The following is a 23,511-nucleotide window of genomic DNA, read 5'->3' on the forward strand; positions in this document are numbered from 1 at the left end:
CACATGGGCCTTGATGCAAATAAAATACATAGAATTACACAAGAAATTAATTTTTATTGAGATATAGTTATTAAAATTATTTTTAAAATTCAAGTTCACAGACTGTAGAACAAGAATCTCTGATCTAAATTTTTATCAATCTAGAACAGTCCTACCTTTGACTGTATGACCCTGAAAAAGTCAATGAACCCTTCAGAGTTCTGAGCAACTCTCTAGATTATAAAGTACAGAGAAAGTGCAGAGAAAATGCCAATTTGCATTGGTACTCCTTACCTGGAGTTGATTATGGAGTTTCCATATACTTATGGAGTTTCCCATACCAATGAAATCACAGGTCTAATCCCTATCTGTATCCTTATCTAACTATGTCTATGGGCTGCTTTCTTGAAATCTACAAACATGCCTATGACTACGTGTCCTCAAAAAAACTTTGATCCATCCATCTCCCCAGTGGCAGAAGCCACTGTCTCTAGAGTTTCCAAAAATGTCTTCATTGCCCAATCTGTTGGCCTTTACTCAATCCTCAGCCTCTTGAAGTTGCTCATATTTGTTGAACACACTGCTTTGATGGTAGCACTGCTACTTCAACACTCCCCAAAGCAGCAGAACTAGTTTAAATTGTAATTGGAAAATATTTTTTAAAAATTAAAATGCAGTAGAGCATAGGTAATGTTAATGTGTGGTTTTCTAAGTCAATATGCAGCTTGTAGGGTTTGTCATGGTTTAGTGGCTCCATTTCTGTTTGAGTAGGACATCACTATTGATCATCCTCTTGATACTCCCTTCTCTATCCTTTGCTTCTTCTCATACCTGTGTGATGCTTCTCAGTCTTAGATATTCATCAAGGTCCCAGCTGCACGAACCATGTTAGTGAATGTTTATAATATTCCCCCCTCCCCCCAAGGCTTTGTCCTGGGTAGCTCTTCTCTTCATGATTAATGTGAATTCAATTGACGGGAAATCTGATATCATATGAATCATAAAATGATACTGCATCACATTTAATATGGGTCAATATTCAATTAATTCCATACATACACACTAGTTGATAGTTGTAACATTACATTGTCAGTCTGTACTTGCCTATGTCAGGTGTGAATGTGACATGCTGTTACATACCATATTTCCAACAGCTGTATATATACATATATATATATATATTAAGTAACACAATATGCAGCCCATTAATAAAATGGACAAGAGGAGGAATATTTCAGATGGAAATACTGCCAATGCAAAAAAGAAGCTTGATATTACATTAGAACAAAAAGTTAATGTATTTGAATGGCATGAATATGGTCATAAGGACTCTAAAATTAGGAGATGCTGGAATGTTTGAATCATTCAATTGTATAAAATATGCTGGCAAAACAAAAGAAAAAGTCAAATCAGCTTTTTGTGGTTTGCAAACAACTACAAGGGAATGTAAGTATTTACAGCTGAAGATTGCAATTGAAAATATCTTCCTCTGATCAGAATAGTCGCAAGCTTCAAGTTTGTTGAAGTCAGTGGAAGAAAGTGCAAATGATGCAGATAATGAAGCAGGAAGTATTGAGTTTGATCACTTTAAGAATCAAGCTCAATTTTATAATGTTAAAATGACCAGAAAGGAAGCCAGTGCAAATAAGTCCGCATCTAAGCATACTGATTTTTTAAGAAACTCTTCTTCCTGAGTTCAAATCGGTCTCAGACACTAGCTGTGTGATCCTGGGCAAGTCACCTAACCCTGTCTTCCTCAGTTTCTTCCTCTGTAAAATGACCTGGAGTAGAAAATGGCAACCTACTCCAGTATCTCTGCCAAGAAAACCCAAATGGAGTTACGAAAAGCTGTACATAACTGAAAACGACTGAACAACAAATGCAGAAGCAAATCTTAAAACAATGCTTGTTTATCAGAGCTACAACCATCAATCACTTCCAGTTCTTTGGTGGTCAAATAAGAAAGCAAATGTGACTAAAGCTAATTTTGAAGACTGTTTTTCAAGTTATTTTAGCCCAGATGATGAAAAATGTTGCAATGATAGCAATATCACATTTAAAGCCTTACTGATTTTTGATAATGCTACATGTCTTCCAGCTAGGTTCATTGTGTGAGAATGTGTATGAAAATCTGCCATCATGCATATAAAGCTTTCTGCACACACATATGAAGATTTAAGGAAAGAGAAGACAATTCAGCCTATTCTGCTAAAATATTTTAAATAGAAGGGAGGGAGAAAAACTTTGGAACTCAAAAATTTTAAAAACAATGTTAAAAATAGTTTTTACATGTAATTGGGGAAAAATAAAATATTAAGAAAAATTTGAAATGGGAATCATGTTTTTGTCATTTTCAGTATAAGCTTATCTTTTGGTACAATATTCAGTCATTTTTTAATGCTGCTTTCTATGGGTCTTCTACTAATAAAATTGACTCAGAAATATAATTCTTATCCTTTGCTATTATAATATGTAATGAACATTAATTAAAAAAATTTTTCAATGCATATTTCTATTGGTTTGAACCAATTATAATAATTTACATATAATTGTAATATTCAAGTTCAAATAGTGCAAATTCAAAAAATGTGAGCACTTCACAGGATTCATTCACATTAATTGGGACCTACCCGGTACTATTTGGTGATCTTATCAATAGATTCAATTATCATCTCTATGCAAATAATTCTCAGATTCATTTATCTCGTCTTAGCCTATCTCCTAATCACTTACTCTCTAACTGCCTATTAGATATCTCAGATTGAATGGTTCAGCAACATATCTAAAACTAAACTTAAGGGGCAACTAGGTGGCTCAGTGAATAGAAAACCAGCCTTGGAGTCAGGAGTTCAAGTCCAGCCTCAGACACTTGACACACTGACTAGCTGTGTGACCTTGGGCAAGTCACTTAACCCCAATTGCTCTGCCTTCCCTCCTCCAAAAAAAAAACCCACAAACCCCTAAGCTTATTATCTTTCCATTAAAATCACCCCTTCTTCCTAACTTTCCTGTTATAGTTGAAAATACCACCATTTCCCCCAGTTAGCAGGTTTGAAATGAAGGACTCTCTTTCTCACTCATCTGTTGTCAAGGCTATCCTAACTTCAAACACTGCTGCCACCCTAATACAGGCCTTCATCACCTAATTCCTGGACTATTTCAATAGCCTCCTGTTGGCTCTGCCTGCCTCAAGTCTCTCCCCATTCCAGACCATCTACTCACCTGTCAAACTGATCTTTCTAAAGCACAGGTCTAACCATGTCACCTCCCTATTATCTTCAAGAGCAAATAAAAAATTCCCTGTTTAGTCTTTAAAGATCTTCATAACCTGATCCCTTCTGACCTTTTTGGTGTTCTACCTTCATCCACGTCCTCTTCCATCCAGTGACATTGGCCTTCTCAATGTTCCTTTCAGAAGACACTTGGTTTCCCAACTTTTCACTGGCCATCTCTCATTCCTAGAATTCTCTCTTTCCTCATCTCCATCTCCTGACTTCCCTAGTGTACTTCAAGCATCAGCTCAAATCCCATCTTCTGAAGAAAGCTTTTTCCAATTCCCTTTAATGCTAGTACCTTCTCTCTGAGATTATCTCCAATTTATCCTATATATATCTTGTTTGTACATGATTGTGTGCTTTCTCTCCCAGTCCAGCCTTGGACACTCACTAGCTGTGTCACCCTCAACACAACCTCTGTTAAGTCTGCCTCAGTTTCTTCAATGGTGAAACAAGGATAATAGCACCCACTTCATATGTTTGTCATGAGGATCAAAGGAGATCATTGTAAAATGCTTAGCACAGTGTTTGGTGCATAGTAGGTGCTATATGTGTTAGTTGTTATTACTGTTACTGCTAACTGTATTACTTGGAGTTAGGAAGACACAAATTCAAATCCTCTCTCAGGCACATACTGTCTGTGTATCTACAAATGCCTCTCTCAGCCTTGGTTCCCTTATCTATGAAATGGGAATTTAATTGTACCTCCTTCCCACACTATGGGATATTTTACGGAAAGCACTGTGAACCTTAGAGTTCTAGAAAAATGCTGGCAATGATTAGGAAAGACTATTTCACATTTTAGCTATGCTTTGACTTGGCACTGTTGACCATGGCCATTGGTCCAATGTTTCTGGTCTTATGTCCTGCCAAAGGAGTGCAACCCAGAGATTGGGCAACCTTCCCTTTGTTTTATAATCCTCATTTTGGGCCTTAGACATAGGTGTTCCAAGTTTCCTGAGAGCAGGGACTTACATTTCATCTGTTTTCCCCCATTGCTGGACACATTGATCAATAAAATACTTGTACCCAACACCCATTTGTGCAAGAGGAGTTGGGAGTCTTTTGAGTGATGTGACTGTTTAACTGAATAAAATAGGATGAATAATTTATGTGTATGCTTCTCCCCCCGCCTTGTTCTTTTCAATTTTAAATGTTTACAGATGAATATATGGATATATAAAGAATAATATTACTTGTAGACGTATCTTATGGTTTAGTCACTTTCATTTGTGTTTACTCTTGGTGGCCCCTTGGGGGATTTTCTTGGCAAAGAGCCTGGAGTGGTTTACCATTTGCTTCTCCAGCTCATTTTACAGCTGGAGGCAAACAGGGTCAAATGCCTTGTCCCAAGTCATACAGCTAGTAAGCATCTGAGGCCAAATGTGAACTCAGGTTTTCCTGACTCCAGATCTGGTGCTCTATCCACTGCATCACCTTTGAGAGGTAGGCGTTATTATCACCATCTTACAGATGAAGAAACTGAGGCAAGCAGGGTTAAGTGACTTGCCCAGGGTCACACAGCTAGGGTCTGAGCCTGGATTTGAACTCAGTTCTTCTTGACTCCCAGTCTGGCCATCTATCTACTGAGCCACCTAACTGCTCATACATATATGCCCTGTAAATATATTACAATATTATTATTGCAAGTAATATTATTATAAATATATTACTATGATATTGTAAAAATACACTAAATTTCACCTCAGGTAATGACATCTGAAATTAGGGTACAAGACTGAACAAATAGCATTCACCTATAAGTAAATTCTATATAGAAATCTCCATTTATCTTCCAGTTATTGGGACATGTGAAACCAATTTCCACAAATCAATGTGGTAAGAAATTCACAGTACAAGAGTGTTTTCATAACTCTCTTAAAGAACAGAAACACCTCTAAACATAGCTGTCTTTAGATTAACATGGTAACATGCCATGAGACCCAAAGATTTGGTAACAGATCTTTTAATGGTTAAAAAAATAGTCAAAACAAACCAAAACTTTCAATCAATAAAATGAAAATTGACATCATCACATCACTGTTTTTTCATATGGCACACTTGTATCTTCCCATTTTAAACTTGTAAAAGGCACCATATATTAACATAATGAAGAAACTTTAAAAAAAATTCATTCAATTCCCATGATTTCTTTTTATATATATATATATATATATATATAAGTAAATATATTTTAAGGCAGGTATTTTATGTGCAAAACAGAAGAACAGGGGGGAACCCACATTAACATTATACAGTCTTACACAATCTTCTTTTTTTCAACACAGTGAAACAACTGTGTGTCAACATCATCACAATACAGTACAATGAAAACAGTGTCTTCGTTAAGAAAGCCTAAGCAGAATGCTGAAAAAGTCCTTTCAAATCATTTTTTTGGCCAAACATTTTGGCTTTTTCCTTGTCCTTAAAATCACTCATTTTTCCTCATTTCTTCTTTAAGAAATGTCCATATTAATTTATTTACTATGTCAGGTTGATCTTGCTGAAGCCAGTGACTGGCTTCGGACAAAATTGTCAGCCTGAAATGGCTCTCGACATAAATCCTTGTGACTTCAGCCATCTCCACATCCATAAATGCATCTCTTTCTCCCCATAAGAGCAATGTTGGAGTGGTCACCTTATGATACTTTAGTGGCAGGCAGCTGTGAAGAAAAGATGCAGAGGCTTACAATGCATCCTCAAAATAAACACACCATCTTTTCTAATGTGGCAGGCAGTATGTGCTCTCCTGGGAATCCAACCAACATATTCAATCTATTAAGATTCTCTCTTAAAAAGGATGCTGGAAATAATATGAGCTAACATTTGAGTGAGACTTTAAGGGTTACCAAGTGCTTTGCATGTATCATATCACTTGACCCTTTAAATAACTCAGTGTAATAGGTGCCATTATTATCCCTATTTTACAGATGTGGAAACTGAGGTCAAGTGATATTAAGGTACTTACTCTAGAATCACATAACTAGTGTCTAAGATAAGATTTGAAACCAGGTCTTCCTGACTCTTAGTGGTTAACTGAATTTAAATTTGATTCTAGTTAGATAATTCATTAAGAAGATTCATTTATTTTAAAAAAAAGATATATAGGGCGGTTAGGTGGCACAGTGAATAGAGCACCAACCTTGGAGTCAGGAGGACCTGAGTTCAAATTCAGCCTCAGACATGTAGCACTTACTATCTGGGTGACCTTGAGCAAGTCACTTAATGCCAATTGCCCTGCTCTCCCTGCTCCAAAAAGCAATATATATATACACACACACACACATATATAAGAACTTCTGAATGTTGGGATGAAAGGGAGCTTTGATCTGTTTCCCTGTAACTGTTATTCATTCATTTAAGTCATATCTGACTCTTCAAGAACCCAATTGGGGTTTTCTTGGCAAAGATACTGGAATGGTTTGCTATTTCTTCCTCCAGCTCATATTACAAATGAGGAAACTGAGGCAAACAGGGTTAAGTGACTTGCCCAGGGTAACAATCTAGTAAATGTCTGAGGCCAGATTTGAACTCAGGAAAAAGAATCTTCCTGACTCCAGGCCTGGTAGGGTATCCACATGCACCACCTAGCTACCCCATAAGTGTATTTAGTTTTTACTGCTTGTAAATAATTTCTGAGATGTTTTTTAAATGAACATCTGAACTCAGAAAACTTCTTATGTATTTAACAAAGCTTAATAATCTTTCTCATCATACCTAATATTTTGTTCTGCTAATAATATCATTCTATTCAAATAAACATCTATCTTATGCCATGTTAGCTGATTGACTATTGCGCACCCAAGCTATGTAACATAGGAAGGAGTGGAATAATGACCTTATGGTAATGGTAATGACCTTCCCTCCATAAATTAGGATGCAAATCATTCCTTTCATGTGACAGAAAACATTCAGATTTGTATGACTTCCCCAAACTTTCATCAGCAAATGACACAGAATGGAGGTCCACCCCGCCCCGCCCCATGACAAATAAGCTGTAAATTCCCACTTTCTTAGATGAAAATAAATAAGATAACCAAAGTTCAAACATAAAGTTTCCATTGTTCCTAGTGAAAGACACACAGACAAAAAGCAGAGCAGACAAATGAACCCAACCCACACAACTGGAACCCCCCAAAGATGAGAAAAACATGGAGCCGCTCTGTCTTGTCCTTGAGGTGAAGCCTTGAATCTCCAGAATTCAACCGGAATATTTGCCCAGCCAAAAGACACTGACCTGAAGATATTTCGGAAATGGTTAATTGGGCCCGTCAGCGCTCCAGGTTGAGAAAAGACATACACGTAAGCTTCAAGATCCTCTGGGGTTAATCTGCACCCTTTCTTTCCAATACCAGTCCTCTGGCTAGTAAATAAATGTTTCAGAGCCTGTGGTACATAAAAGGTGAGTCTTTGACATGTTGTTGCATAAATCCAATCATTGCTTTCTGGTGAAGGTTGAAGTGGGGACAGCTACCCACTATGTCCCCTCTCCTCTAGACAGGTCACTCTCTTCACCCGCCCCACTCTTATTGATGTTTTTGCTTCAGCTACTTTTCCCATATGTGCATCCAGATTCTAGGAGGTCCATCACCACAAAGCTTTGCCTGAATCAATTCAATTCAACCAATATTTATTAAGCAGCTTCTATATGCAAAGGCAATTGTGCTAGGTTCTGGGGATAAAAGGAATCAGTCCTTGGTCCCAAGGAGTTTACATATTATTAGGGAGATATAATGTGTAAATGGTTAAGTATAGTATAAGATAGGGTGTGATGAGAGCTCTAGGAATAGTTGAGAGAGGAGAAAACACGAGTAGCTGAGGGATTCAGGTAAGAGAAGTTCTTTTAGTATTATATTAATAACGAATTATTAAATTGGGATGCAGGCCTTTCTTCTCCATTTCCTTATTAAGGCCCAGCTCTTCTTAAAAAGTTAGTCTCTGAAGGACATGATTGATTACTCTTAGCCCTCAAAGAGCATGCTCTTCAATTTGAGGAGGGACTCCATCTTCTTGGAAGGGACCCCACCCTCACGCCCACCCTGCTAGGAAATCTAACTTTTGTATAAACAGAATCCAGTCTGGGTGAGTTCTTACCCTGGGGAAAGGAGCCCCTGTCCTTGTACCCCTCCATTAGAGTTTAGGGTGACTCAGCTCATGGAGAAAACCAACCAGAGTGGTCTGGATGGAGATGAATTCCCCAGTGCAGAGGGCTGAGGGCAACTGAGTCTCATGATCAAGCCTCATTCTCAGCAGGTGGAGCTGAAGACTTTTAGCCTACCTCCTCATTAAATGTCCACCAATCAGAGCTGATTTTCACTTGTCAAAGGAACTCCCTTTCAGAAGGGATTTAAGGTTTTCAGGACCTCCATTAAATATCTTTGGTTACTGAGAGAAACTACTGACCATCTAGTGATTGCTGGCTAGCCTAATTAATAAATTGATTGTTAATTACCCAGAAACTCTGTCTCTCTGGGTTTTTCTTTCAGCACACCCAAACTGGGCCTTGAAAAAAGAATTAGGAATCTAAGAGGTAGAGATTCATTCATTCAATAAACATTTATTAAGACCTACTCAGTAACAGTCCCTGTGAGGGAAGGAGGGGCGCCTTCCAAGATCCATACATGGAGGAAGGTGATGGAATATTCAGTTTGAGGAACATCTAGTAGTCTAGTTCATATCGTACAAAGGGGTATGGAGAAGAGTATAATGTGAAATAAGGCTGAAAATGGAGGTGGCCTTTCAATGGGAGTCAAGAGGATCTGAATTTTATGTTAGAGGTAAAAAGGGGTTACTGAAGACTTTTGAGTAGGAGAGGGACATGGTCAGACCTTGACTTGGGGATGATGGCTTTGGCGGCTGTCTGGAGGATGGTTTGAAGAGAAGAGAGACTGAAAGCCAGCAGGCTAATTAGAGAGCTATTCAAATAGCTCCGATGAGAGGTAACGAAGCCAGAACTATTGTGACAGACCTTCAGTTTGAGAGAGGAAGGGATAAATGTGAGAGATGTCATGAAACAAAACCTGTCAAGGGAATATATGTAGGGGGGAAAAGGGAGAGGGAGAAATCAAGGGTGACTGAGCTTTCAAACTTGGATTCCAGGGTGTATGATAAGTGTAGGATGAAGAGACCGGACAACCGGGTGGAGATTTCCCATTAGTGATGCCGGGCTGGAGTTCAGGGAAGAGATTGGGATGGGACATGCAGATTTGGGAGGCATTTGCCTCAAGGTGATAACTAAACACATAGGAGAAGGTGAGAGTAATAAAGGAGAAGAGGAGGAGAAGGGGCCCAGAGTAAAGCCTTGGGGAATACCTATGCTTAGGGAAGGCTAGAGGAAGACACTAAACAAATATGGAAGGGGCAGCCAGGTAGTTCAGTGAATAGAGCATGGGTCCTGGAGTCAGGAGGACCTGAGTTCAAATCCAGCTTCATAAACTTGACACACTTACTACCTATGTGACCTTGGGCCAGTCATTTAACCCCAATTGCCTTGCCTTTCCCCCTCCAAAAAAATTATAGATGAAAATGGGAGAGAAATAGTGAGAATAATGGTGCCTATTATTTGTTGTGAAGATCAGCTGAGGATACTATAGGTAAAGCTCTTTGCAAATTGTAAAACTATATAAATGTTATCATCACCAATATCCTTGTTGCTGCTGCTATCCACCTCTTCCTCCTCCTCCTCCTCCTCTTCCTCCTCATTATCATCATACTACTAAAAGGAGCATTCAGATAGGCTAAAGGAGAAACATGGTAGGTAGAGCAGTATCTCAGAAGCCAAAAGAAGAGTGTCCAGAAGGAGGAAGTGGTCAAGACAAGATCAGGTAAGTCAACAAGCATTTATTAAGGGCTTACTATGTGCTAAATGCTGGGGATACAAATAAGAACAAAAAAAAGGAAGACAGCCCCTGCCCTCAAGGAGCCTACATTCTAATGGGGGGAAAGGAGACAGCACACTGAAAGGGAGCTAAGATGGTACCAGGGAGGAGTGCAAGAGTCAACGATACTGAAGCAAGGTCAGGAAGGCTGAGGTAAGGCCGGTGAATTTTGAAATTAAGAGGTCGTTGGTAACTTTTGAGAAAGCCATTTCACTGGAGCAGTTAGCTTCAAAAGCCAGATCTAAAGGGGCTGTGCAGTGAGTGATGGGGTAGGAGTCTCAACAAGTCAAGAAAACACTCCTCATTTGGCCCCTAAATTGAGAAGAGAGACCTAGAAATAAAACAAGTCTAGCTCTGATGAACATGAGCATTGAACTCAGCTGAAGGTAATCAATCCCCCCTAGTGGATTCTGGATCATGGGCAGCTCTGTTCTGTGCCAGGCCGGCCAACCACAGGGTACAGAGAAAGACTTTTGTCTGTCTGCTAGCAAGGAACTGGGATAGCACTAAAAAAAGAAGACACCCAAGGAGGTAACTGGGTTCTTTTTCCCTCTCTGTGGTGAGCTTGGAAGATGAGCTAGTGGAAAAATCCCGTGAGTGGGAGAGGAAGCTAGCCCCTGGGAAGCCACAGGGAACACATAGCCCTGCTCTCGTTGAGAGAAAGGCCAGAATGCTGCTTTTGTTCTTTCGAAGGGAAAAAAAGCATCTTCTAGGCTGTGACCTTGTGAGCTACTAGAGGGTAAGAGAGAAGCTCCAGAGATCCTCTCTATCAGATATCCAGAAGGTGCAGTGCATCCCAGATTTTGTAGACAGCTGAGTCCCAGGAGGAATGAAGTCCCAAGTAACCTGCCTGACTCTGGCAGAGCAGAGAATGCAAATCAACAAACAATAACCATTTATTAAGCACTGAGGCTATACAGGGGAGAGTGTGCCCCAGAAGACTGGGAGCAAATGTTTGGATTTCTGTTCCTGCTCTATCTTCTCAGTAAATATCCCTTTGTAAAAGCTAATTAATGTTGATTGGTTAAATGATTCTGGGGCTTAAATCACTGTGGGGAATTGATGATATGTGGGTGTTGAGTTAGCTAGGTGGCACAATGGATAGAGCCCTGGTTCTGGAGCAGGAAGTCCTGCATTGATCCAGCCTCAGACGCTTACTAGTTGTGTGGCCCTGGGCAAGTCACTTAACTTCTGTTTGCTTCAGTTTCCACAACTGCAAAATAATAATTGTAACTACCTCCCAGGGTTGTTGTGTGGATTAAATGAGATAATATTTACAAAGTACTTAGTACAGTGCCTGACACATGGTAGACACTATAAGTGTTAGCTATGATGATGATGATATAAGGGAGATGTTAACTGTAACTAGAAGTTGATATTGGGAAGAACCCAACGTAGTGGGGTCTCAAACAGAGATCTTTAAAGAAGGGCACCCTCAACCTCTCAGGGGAACCTCGAGGATCCTGAAGGAGATGGAGCCTTGTGCTGGGGACTTGACTTCCCAGTTTGAGCCAGAATTGAAATAAGGATCCCTAAAGGCTACAAACAAGATGAAAGGTTGCAGGGATGTCAGGATCTAATGAATCATTTTAAAGGATAGTAGATCCTTGAGCATGTTTATAGGTAAGGAAAGAGCTAGTAAATAGGAGAGAAAATGAAAGGAGAGAAAGAATGATTGATAGGGCGAGCTCCTGAAAAAGGTAATTCCACTCCATATTTACTGTTCCCTTACCTGACTGCCCAGGGTACTTACTGATTTTGTTCAATTGAACACTTTATTGTGTAATGTTTTATGTTGTTCTTGAGTTGTTTCAAGCCTAATTATTTCATGTTTGTAAGTATGAAATGGTGGCATCATTTCATTGGCACAAGCACATTGGTGATCATCTTTCTGAACTCCTTTGCTCACTGAGGCCATCTCTTTCTCTGTCTCTCCTCTTAACATCTCCTGCCCTCTCTGCCATCCCTTCTCCTTCCCCAACACAAACTTGACAGTCCTTGGCTTTTTATGTGGGCAGTTCAAATGCCAGTGCACTCCAAGTGTCTAGACTAATGACAGGTTTTTAAAGGCTTTCTGCATGATGCAGACAGTCAGGAATAGAGACACTGAAATGCTACCAAATGAGGGCTATTGCCTAAAATATAGAAAATAGAAACCTGGAAAATAAACAAAGCAATTAAAAAGGTGAAATATTTAAATCATACAGTAAAGTTTCCCATTGCCCATGACTTGATTCTCTTAAGGGCCAAATTTGATTAAAATCTTTCTCAGGAACATCCATAATTGCATTTATATAAGCTCACCTTGAAGTCATTTATGGTGAACATGAATTCTGGGAACCATGGCATTTGAAAGAAGAAGTAGTAGCCAGATTTGATCAGCTGTGAAGGGTGCCAGAGGATGTATTCTGAAACAAGAATGCCCAGGAATTAAAAGCAAAAAGTTATGATTTGGGGGGGGGAAATGACTAGACGGAAAAATGAGTAGACAGAAAAATATACTGAGTTAAGATTATAAGGAAGTCCATCAATCATTTAGCCTTTATTGAGTGCTGCTATGTGCCAGGCACTGAGTTAGGTGCTGGGGATATAGATGTATGTTGAGGGAGTGCTAATATTTAAGAAATATAAATATGTGTAAGCCCTAAATAGGCATAAATGCAAAAATATTTACAATAGACACTAGAACTTTATTATAATACTCTTTGCTCTAGAGAGGAACTCACTATGAGGCAGGTCCATCTTAGACTATATCCTGAAGGGATTAAAAAAATAATAATGACAAAAGTAATAATAGCATTTACATAGCACTTTAAGGCTTGCAAAGTGCTTTTACATATATTATCTCAACCCAATGAGGTAAGTGATGTTATTATTTTCATTTTACAGATGAGGAGATTCAGGCTGAAAGAGATCAAGGGACTTAGCCAGGGTCACACAGCTAGCAAGTATCTGAGGCAGGATTGGAATTTGTGTCTTCTGACTCCACAGTCAATACTCTCTCCACTTCATCCCTTAGGGGTCCCCTAGACTTTGCTAATGAAATATCAAAATGGCTTTGTTTGGTGGTGATTTCATCTCATATCATGCTTCCTATACTATCCAGCCTTCTACCTGGCCATTTTCTTGCCCACTCACCAGCCTTGAGCACATGCCCCATTACACTTACCCCAGCTTTCCACCTCTTGCTCTGGGAACAGAATCAAATCCACACTACCACTGCTTTTGGAAAGGGCTTGTCAATGGACCACCCAATGGCTCTCTTCAAATCCATATGACTTCCAAACTAAAATACCCTTCCCTGGACTCTGGTCTCATATCTGTATAGTCTCCCTGTATTAGAATCTGAACTTCTTGCGGGCAGGTTTTACTTGTATTTGTTTCTCTGGGTTTAGTGTAGTTCTTAGCACACAAAAAGTCTTAAGAAAGGTTTTTCATTGATTCATTAAGATGGTCCCATTGTCTGGATCATAAGAACAGTAAAGGGGTACTATTGGAAGTGTCTTGGTGATGTATTTTTACACTTCTTTTTAACAGCAGTATGTTAGATGTTCAAAGACTTAGCAAAGACCTTTTAGAAAGTCAGGGATACACATTGTGGAGACAAGCTATTGCAGAGGAGGTTGAGGGGAAGGTCAGATACTGCCCAATTTCATGTTGGTCTGTACATGGTATCCTTGAAATTCATGCAGCCTAAGCCTCAGCCTGAGGAAAGCTGAGTTCTGCCTTGTAAGTTCACTGTCAAGGTGACTCAACTGTCTCCGGGGACATATGGGAAAGTAATTATTTGTTGTTATTGTTTAGAAGGTTTCCATAGTATCATACAATGAAAGAAGGAGAGTGGGAAGGGAATCAAAAGGCCATCTAATCAAGCACTCTCATTTTATAGATGATGAAGCAAAAATCCAAGGAAGATGGACCACGGAGGGGAAGTAACTTGGCAAGGCCACACAGGGACTGCGTGGTCAGAAGCAGTGTTTGAACCCAGGTCCTCTGATTCTGGAACCCTAATGTCTAGCTTAGTTGCTATACCCCTTCTTACAATTAATATAAGGATATATTTGCTATTTAGGCATTTTATAACTGCTGGCACCATATTTCTTTTGTGAATGTAATTGATATTGCTCATTGGAAGATGTGTTCATGCCTGCTCACATTTTCCTGTAGCTAGAATGAGAAATTGAGGACCTTTCTAATATTAAGATTGTAGATTCGGATTTTCTCCCCTGGAGAAACTTCTCCTTGAACATAAGTTAGCTTGAGCTGTACAAGGAATGTGTTTGACACATCCAGTCTAAGTAATCTCAAAGCGTCTTCTCTCTTGAAATCTATGGTCAATTATTATACACTGTTCTAAAAGAACAAGCCCCAGACTGTTGGGCATTTTAAACTTCTATCCCTTGTGCTCGAAGCTGTTCCTTTTCACAATTGTTCTCACTTTTAATATACTCATCTCAATCTGTTATCTGGGGGAAGGCCTCAAGGTACTAAGTATGTAGGCTTTGGGACAGCTATTTTCCTCAACATTCAGAGGCCACTCTGACAATTATTTTTGCTTACTTTTGGGTTGATATCTATATTCCAAAGAGATGAAGTTTCCAGAAATGTGATATGGATAGGTGGGGCATTATCATATTGAGTTTTTTCTAACAATCTCTATTTAGCAAGAAGACCTATTTGACAACATGATTAGAGATCTTAGCATAATTAAGAGAAGAATGTAAACATATACAGAGCTCTGTAAGGTTTGCAAAACACCTCGCATACAGGACTTCATCTGTTCCTCACAACAACCCTGTGAAGTAGGGGTTGTTATTATCCCCATTTCACAGATGGGAAAACTGAGGCTAAGTTGCTCAGGGTCCCATGGCTATATAAGCGTCTGAAGTAGTATCTGAAATTTAATCTCCCTCTCCTGAAGTCCAGCATTTTGTCACTATAGCACCCAGCGGCCTTTATGATAGAATGGTTGGCAATTGTAGAGAGAAATAGATTGCTGAACTCATTGACTCAGGCTGTGCCCTAGTTCTTATTGACAGAAGAGTTTGGGAAACATCGCCAATTGTCATTTTAGTTTAACTGAGCAGCCAGCTGTCTCTCTGGCAGAATAAATTGAGCAAAAAGACTTCTGGGTTAAGTGGGCAAATGTGGAGATGGCTCCATACAAAGTTATGGGTGAAAAGGCCTCTGAGGATGACTGTCAATGTAGCCCAGTCTAAAACTCAAATTCTCTGCTGAGGGATTTGATATATTCTGCTTGGTCCTAGAGGGCAGACCTAGAGACAATGAGGAGTTTCAGAGGGACTGGTATAAGGAAAAACTTCCTAGCTCTATCCCAAAATGAAATGAGTTTCCTGGGGAGGTAATGGGTTCCCCCTCATTGGCCATCTTTAAGCAAAGCCTGGATTATCACTTGTTGGGTATGCTGGGGGAAGAGGGAGGAATTGTTTTTTTTTTAAATTATATTGGTTTATTTATTTATTTTTAGTTGACAGCATTCAGTTCCACAGTCCCATGAGTTTCAAATTTTCTCAGGGGGAGGAATTCTTATGAGTGTGGGTTGGACTCGAGGGGTTCTGAAGCATCTTTTGGGCCTGGACCTCTCTGGCAATCTGAGGAAGCCTATGAACCCCTTCTTAGAATTATGTTTTTAAATGCATAAAATAAAATACAGAGAAATACAAAGGAAACCAATTATATTGAAATAGAGTTTTAAATGCTTACTTAGTACAGTGCCTGGCACATAGCAAATATCTAATAAATGTTTTCTGACCTCACTTAAAAAGTCATTATTATTTTTTCTTAAAAACTCAACTTGATAGATCCTAGACTTGGAGTGGAATCCCTGGTTGATGGCCATTGAGGTACCTTCTGACTTTGAGGTTCTGTGATCCCCTGGTCCCATCTCTAATATTGCAGAGCTAGGATAACTCAAATTGTATGTTCATAATGTAGCAAAATCTGAACTCAGGGATCATTTCTAGAGGAGTTATGCAGGTATATTCCCCCATGTCTCCCCCCGTCCCAACCCTTGAAAATTTCCATTTTTCCTCTCTTGGTTTATTTTAAAGAAGGAGGGAAATCAAAGATGATTTTTCTGTGCACAATTTCCACATTCCCCAAGCTCCCCATTTCTCATAGTGACAGTTTTGAACTTAGATTGTAAACTCCTTGAAGGCAAAGACTGCTGCTTAAAAAAAATATATCCAGCACTTTGGACAGTGCTTGGCACATGTAGTCATTTTTTTCAGTTATGTCCTATTGTCCATGACCTCATTTGGGGTTTTTTTTGACAAAGATACTAGAGTGGTTCACCATTTTCTTCTCCAGCTCATTTTACAGATGAGGAACTGAGGAAAACAAGGCTAAGTGACTTGCCCAGGGTCACACAGCTAGTAAGCATCTGAGACCAGATTTGAACTCAGGAAGATGAGTCTTCCTGACTCCATGCTCAGGGCTCTATCCACTGCACCACTTAGCTGCTTCCTGGCACATGTAAGCCCTTAATAAATGTGTGTTGATTTGGCTTGATTTGAACTAGTGAAAATTTGGTAAGAACTGGTGGAAGGAGTGGGAATGGTTTAGTGAAATCCTATTTGCTAGAAGTAAATATAAGTGAGCTCACCAGTATTTTTTTCTTTCAGTTCCTCTTATCACAGCTTCAGAGTTCCTCTGAAGAGGGCTGCCACTACTGATAGCCATAGCCATCGGCCAGAAGGCAAATTAGTTTCATAGCTGCCATGACTCACTATTGTCAAACCAACATCATTGCATAATCCTTTCTTCCTGCGTTTTTCTTCCTTACCTTCCATTTAAATAAGCAAAATAGTAGCTTAAAGCGTTTGTGCATGTGTGCATAAAATTATATAAGGAATATGCTGAGATCTGCTTCTCTAAGATTGTTATTAACCTTGATTTTCCTGTTAGGGATGTTCCCAAGGCATCTCAAAGTCAACATATCCACAAGATAACTCATTATGTTTCAACCCAAACCTCCTCTTCTTTTGAACTTGCCCACTGACATTGGGACAACACTGCTTCTGGTCACTCAAGTTCACAGCCTGAGAATTATCACTGACTCCTTACTCTCCCTCATCCCACATATCTGATTGGTCATCCAGTCTTGTATCTTTCTCATTTGCCCACTTATCTACACTCATGTCTAATCCAAATCCTCTTCTCCTTTCACATCAACCACTGCAACAGCCTCCTAATTGGTCTTCATGTCTAAAGTTTTTCTCCTCTCTAATCTACCTTCTTTGTTGTTGCTGTTTAGTCATTTTGGTCATGTCCAACTCTTTGTAATTCTATTTGGGGTTTTCTTGGCAAAGATACTGAAGTGGTTTGCCATTACAGCTCATTTTTTACATATGAAGAAACTGAGGAAAACAGGGCTAAGTGACTTGCCCAGGGTAACACAACTAGTAAGAGTGTGAGCCTGGATTTGAACTTATGAAGAGGGGGAATTTTCTTTATCCCAGACCTTGCGCTCTATGCACTATGGCGCCACCTGGCTGCCCTAATCTATCCTGTACACAGGTATCAAAGTGATACTTCCAAAACAAAGGTAAACCTATGTCACTCAAACTCTGCTGGCTCCCTCTCACTTATAGAATCATATTCAAAATCCTATGGCTTTTCGAAAGCCTTCACAACCAGACTCCAACCTATTTTTCCAGCTTTAGAATGTATTACTCCCTTTCATGCGCTCTTTGAACCAGCGGGACTGAACTTCTTGCTGGTTCTCACATAGGACAATCTATTTCCTATCTCTATGACTTTGTCTCCCCTTGCTCAGAATGCACTCTCTTCCTTCCCTTAGTCTCCTACAATCCTTACTTTCCTTCCAAGCTCATCCTAATTGCCTCCTCTTCATGAGGATTTTTCTAATTCTACCCCGCTGCTAGTGTCGCCCTGTAAACTATGTGTGTAAGGCTGGGGGGGGGGGGGGGGGAAAAGGGAATGAGCATTTAAATAGCACGTACTATGTACCAGGTACTGTGCTAAGTGTTTTACAAATATTGTCTCATTTTATCCTCACAGCAACCCTGGAAGATAGGTGCTATAATTATCTTTATTTTATAGATGAGGAAACTGAAGTGGATGGAAGTTAACTGATTTGCCCAGGGTCACACAGCTAGGAAGTGTCCAGGTTGGATTTGAACTCAGGTCTTCCTGACTTCAGGCCTGGTGTTCTTTGCAGGGTGGTTCTACCTCACCTAGCTGCCCCATGTATATGTGTATACACACATCTATATATGTATGTATATTATGTACATACATGCATATATGTGTGTAGTGTGTGTGTGTGTGTGTGTGTGTGTGTGTGTGTACTCACAACATATCTCCCTTAATAGAATATAGGCTCAATGAGGGCAGGGATCATTTCATGTCTGATTTACGTCTTTGTATACCCAGCACCCATCACCAATCATAGTGTCTGGCACAAAGGAAATGATTAATAAATGCTTGTTGACCAATTGATCAATTGGTTGTCACTGCATGGTATACAACTACAGGGTTAGCACAAATTTCTATTTTTTGCAGCTTGATCAACTTGGGCTCATTTGTTACGCAAAAATGAAAGCTTGCAAGTAGAGACTTGCATAACTCACCTGTGAATACATTTGGGTGAGGAAAATTAATCACAACAAGCTTGGTCACCAGTTCTGGATAACAGACGGCAATGAGCCAGGCAATCATCCCTCCCCAGTCATGGCCAATCAGAACACACTTACTGTAACCTGAAAAAAGAACAAATACATACATACATAGACACATATGTTCATAATACATATATACATTATATATATTTGCAATACATATACACATACATACAAATATTATATAGAGAGATATTGGGGGTGGGAGAGAGGAAGGAGAATGAGAGGGGGGCAGAGGGAAAGAAAGAGAAAGAGAGGAGAGAAAGAGAGATTGGTCTACCCTCATGAACAGCAATCAGGTTTTACTTCATATGATATAGTTGCCCTTCTGATCCCTCTTTGTTCTAGTAATAATAACAACAAGCTTTGATACAATGTTTTAAGGTTGGCAAAACACTTTATAAATATCTCATTTATTTTTACAACTACCCTGTGAGGTAGGTGCCATTATTATCTCCACTTTATAGATGAAGAAATTGAGGTAGCCAGAGATAAAGTGACTTGCCCAAGGTCTCAGAGTTACTAAGTGCCTGATGTTGGATTGGTATTCAGGTCCTCCTGACTCCAGATCCAGTTCTCTATCCACTGTACTATCTTAATGTACATGGCTTCAAAAACTGCTCTGCCATCATGTTCAAGAACATCATCGAGGTCCTAGTTTCATTAATTTTTTTTAAAGAAATTGGGGTTAAATAACTTGCTCAAGGTTACACAGCCAGTTATTTCTGGGTGTGGTGCTGAGTATCAGAGCCCAGATTTGATCCCCAGGTCATCCTGACACTGGAGCCGGTGCTCTTACTCACTGTGCTACCTAGCTGCCCCTAGTTTCATTAATTTTTAAAGATCAATTATGTAGTCAATATAAAAATCACTTACTTCTTGAATGCTGAAAGAAATTTTATTTATACTAAATAAAGACAAGTATTATTAAAGTTTAAAGTTTAAAATTGTTTGCCTTCTCAATGAAAGGGAGTGGAGTGGGAGGAAGGGAGAGAATTTAGAACTCAAAGTTTTAAAAATGACTGTTAAAAAGTGTTTTTACATGTAACTGGGGGAAAAATAAAATACTAAATAAATTCCTAAAGTAAAGCTTAAGTTTATAATTCTCTAAATGTGGAGTCACATTTGTTTCTCCAATGAGTATAAAAAAATAAAACCCATTGGTCTCAACTAACAGTAGGTGGGGGATAATAGAGTCATATATTAAAATCTGAAAGGGAATTTGGAGACTGAGTCAAATGCCATCATTGCACAGAGGAGAAAATTGATCTAGGGAAGATTAAGTGACTTGCCCAGGGCCACAGAGCTACAAATTTTCTAAGGCAGATTTGAATTCAGGTCTTCCTGATCCCAAGTCTACCCACTGTACCTTAAGGAAGTCAGTGATAACCAGGAAAGTCTGAATTATAGAATTTATTTTTTCATTTTCTTATATTTTGCAATAAGCAAGCATTTATTTCCCCTCCCTACCACCTAACTCCTCTTGACAAATATGAATAGTCAAGGCAAACACATCATTCAAGTCCAAAAATGTATGTTTCATTCTACATCTTGAATCTATCACTTCTCTGTTGAGGGGCAGGGAACTTAGACCATGGTCTCTTAGACCATGGCTGATCATGGCATAGATCAGAGACCTTGAGTCTTTCAAATTCATTTGTCTTTACATCGGCATTACCATTGTATACATTGCTTTCCTGTTTCTGCTCACTTCACTCTGCATCAATTCATCCAAATTTTCTCAGTTTCTCTGAACCTATTCTTTTCCTTATTTCTTATGGTACACTAGAATTCCATTTCATTCATAAACCACAATTTGTTTATTCTCCAATTCGTAGGCACCCCTTTAAATTTTAGCTCTTTATCACCAAAAAAGCCATTATAAATGCTTTTGTACACACAGACCATCATGGAATTTATTTTAAAGCAATGCAATTTTATTACTTGAAGTCAGAATGACTGGATTCAAGTCCTGGTTACTTACTAGCTTTGTGATCTTGGGGAAATAACTTTCCCTCTCTGGGTCTCTTTTTCCTTATCTGAGAAATGAAGAGATTGGACTAAATAAAAGCTCAAATTTATATTGTGCATTAAGGGATGCAAAGTGCCTCACATATTATCTCAACAATGCTGTAAGGTAGGTAATACAGGTATTATCATTTGTTTTACAGATGAGGAAACTGAGGCTCAGAAAAATTATGTCACTAAATCTCTTTGCTAAAGTAGGCTAATAAGATGTTGCTAAATTAAGATTCCATAGGGATTATTTTTTTAATGAATGAATAGTGAAAATACTTGTTTGTAAAGGAGGTCCTCTAAACTCTTTTTAACCCTCTGATTCTTTCAGGTAAGTTCAACCATCCCCTTTGAATTGCTGTTCACACTAGTGATTCACTTAGCAAAAGGAACGGTGCTATTTCTATCTGTAACAATGCTGCTCATATACCTAAAGAGTCTAAAATATCTTTTATGTCCACAACAATGCAGTCCAACTTATAGCTCTCTTGATGAATGGGAGCATCTGTTTCTCCATAACCTCTCAAATCCAAAGCTACGACTCGATATTCACTTTTAAATTCCCGTAATTGGTGTCGCCAAGAGTACCTGTGTCAGAAAGAGAAATTAAACATGGGAGATCAGGTTATCACCGTGGTATATTAAATACTACAGAATTTCTAAGTGAAAAAACCATAAACTCACACCATTTGAGATGAAGAAAAAGAATAACCAGTATTTACATAATGCTTTAAGTTTTGCAAAATGCATTTCAAATATTAACTCATTTGGTTCTTGTAACAACCCTTTCTGGTAGGTAGTATCATTATTCCCACTTTACAGATGAGAACTGAGGCAGACTGAAGTTGAGGATCAAACAACGGGTAAGTTTATGAAAGGATTTGAACTCAGGCGTTCCTGAAGTCAGGTCCAGAGTTCTAACTATAGTGGCTCTCAACAGAAATAGAAGTGTCTATTAGCAAGCAGAGAAGTGATGTTTAAGATGGAAATATTAGTATTCCTCATCAGACAAGAACATAGGATCTCAGATTCAGATCTGGAAAGGACTGTAGCAGTTACCTGGTCCCTCCACCTTCGTAGTACGGATGAGGAAACAGAGGCCAGGAGGGGTGATGTGATTTGTCCAGAGGCAGACAGCTGGTAAGCAAAAGAATCAGACTTTGAAGCGAGGTTATCTCTGCTTCGAGGAGCATTTCTTTTTGCATTCTGCTAAACTGAGCTGTCCTTGTCAAAATCACCTTTCTCTTATGCTTTCATATACACTGGCACTGTCAATCTGCAGAGCATTAACTAAATGATGAAGCTGGAATATGGATGGTGTGAAGTCGCATCTTTTATTTCTAGGGGTAATTAAAAGATTTCATGATGACAAAAAATGAGAGTGAAGACAGATTGGAGAAATTGACCAAAGCTCATTATCTAGACCAGCAAAAGGTGGAGCAAAAGGAGTAAAACTCTCTTTCAATGCAAGGTCATTTGATTGACCTGAGACCATCTACTTATTTCCCTAAAGAAGCACACTTTACTCACCTTACGCCACTGTAGAATGGGGCCCCATTTTTTTTTTTAGCAGTAACAGCTTAGTAATGGATGAAACAGTCTAAAGATAAAAGAAAATCACCAATTACCATAGAAATATTAAAATGATAAAAGTTAGAGATAAAAACTCTACTTACTAAAGTTTAAATCCTCCTATGGCAATGATTTCAAATAAAGAATAGAAGGGAAATAAATACTGGGGAGACTAAACTAAAAATTTTTAATGAGAGAAGAGTAAAATCCTAAGATCATTGAGATTTCAATCTAGATGAGAAAACAGTTTGGGATAAAAATTAGAAGAATCACAGAAGTTTTTCATCAAGAAGGGACCTTTGGAAACATCAAGATGAACCCTCTCATTTTACAGATGAAGAAACTGAGTCCCAAAGAAGGGAGGATTTTGCACGGATGGGGGAGGGGACCAACAAAGGTCTTCTGCAGTGAATTTTGAAGGACGCCAAGGAAATTAAAAGGTGGAGTTGAGGAAGGACAGCATTCCAGGTATAGGAGACAGCTACAGCAAAGGTGCTAACATGGGAGAAGATTGTCATGTACCAGGAAAAAGCAAACAAACCAGTATTCTTGGATTGTAGGGTATGTGGAGCTAAGAAAAGAGTAAGAATATGGGAAAACTAGGAAGGCACCTGATTGTTGCTGTTTAGTCAATTAGTTGTGTCTGACTCTGACACCATTTGAGGTTTTCTTGACAAAGATACTGGAATAATCTGCCATTTCCTTCTCCAGCTCATTTTATAGATGAGGAAAAGGAGGCAAACAGGGTTAAGTGACTTGCCCAAGGTCACACAGCTAGTAAGTGTTGGAGGCTGTATTTGTATTCAGGTCCTCCTGACTCCAGGTCTGCATTCTATCCACTGTACCACCTACCTTCCCCATGTATCAGGTTGTGAAGACCTTTAAATGTCCCTTCATATATTATCCTGGAGGTAATGGGACCCCCTGGCATTTAACTGAGAATCATCTTTATGTGTGTGTGAAATGGTCTGACCTTCGTTTTAGAAAAAGTGCTATGAGAAGAAAGAGACAGATGAGGCATGGCAACTGATTAGAGGTCAAATGTCATAGTTAGGGCTATGTAAATGAAGAGAAGGTTGATGAGAGATGTAGAGAAGTTAAAAAATAAGATTTGATAATTGATTAATA

The 23,511-nt window shown here is 39.1% G+C and overlaps 1 protein-coding gene across 1 annotated transcript in view; it reads right to left on the reverse strand.

Moving 5' to 3' along the window:
• Positions 1-5,204: 5,204 nt before the first annotated feature.
• LOC138165466 (epoxide hydrolase 4) overlaps positions 5,205-23,511 on the reverse strand; it is a 34,564-nt gene continuing 16,257 nt past the window's right edge. Inside the window, exons 3-7 of the mRNA XM_069093830.1 lie at positions 21,242-21,399; positions 18,748-18,876; positions 12,437-12,540; positions 7,492-7,640; positions 5,205-5,917 (exon numbers count right to left, since the gene is read on the reverse strand). Of these exons, the coding sequence (XP_068949931.1) occupies positions 5,686-5,917; positions 7,492-7,640; positions 12,437-12,540; positions 18,748-18,876; positions 21,242-21,399 (772 nt within the window). The 3' untranslated portion in view covers positions 5,205-5,685. The remainder of the gene's footprint in view (positions 5,918-7,491; positions 7,641-12,436; positions 12,541-18,747; positions 18,877-21,241; positions 21,400-23,511) is intronic.

The sequence above is a fragment of the Petaurus breviceps genome, unplaced genomic scaffold (genome assembly GCF_028583685.1).
Source record: "Petaurus breviceps papuanus isolate PSGF00001 unplaced genomic scaffold, PetGlider_PUasm1.0 209, whole genome shotgun sequence".
In the NCBI taxonomy this organism is placed as follows: domain Eukaryota; kingdom Metazoa; phylum Chordata; class Mammalia; order Diprotodontia; family Petauridae; genus Petaurus; species Petaurus breviceps.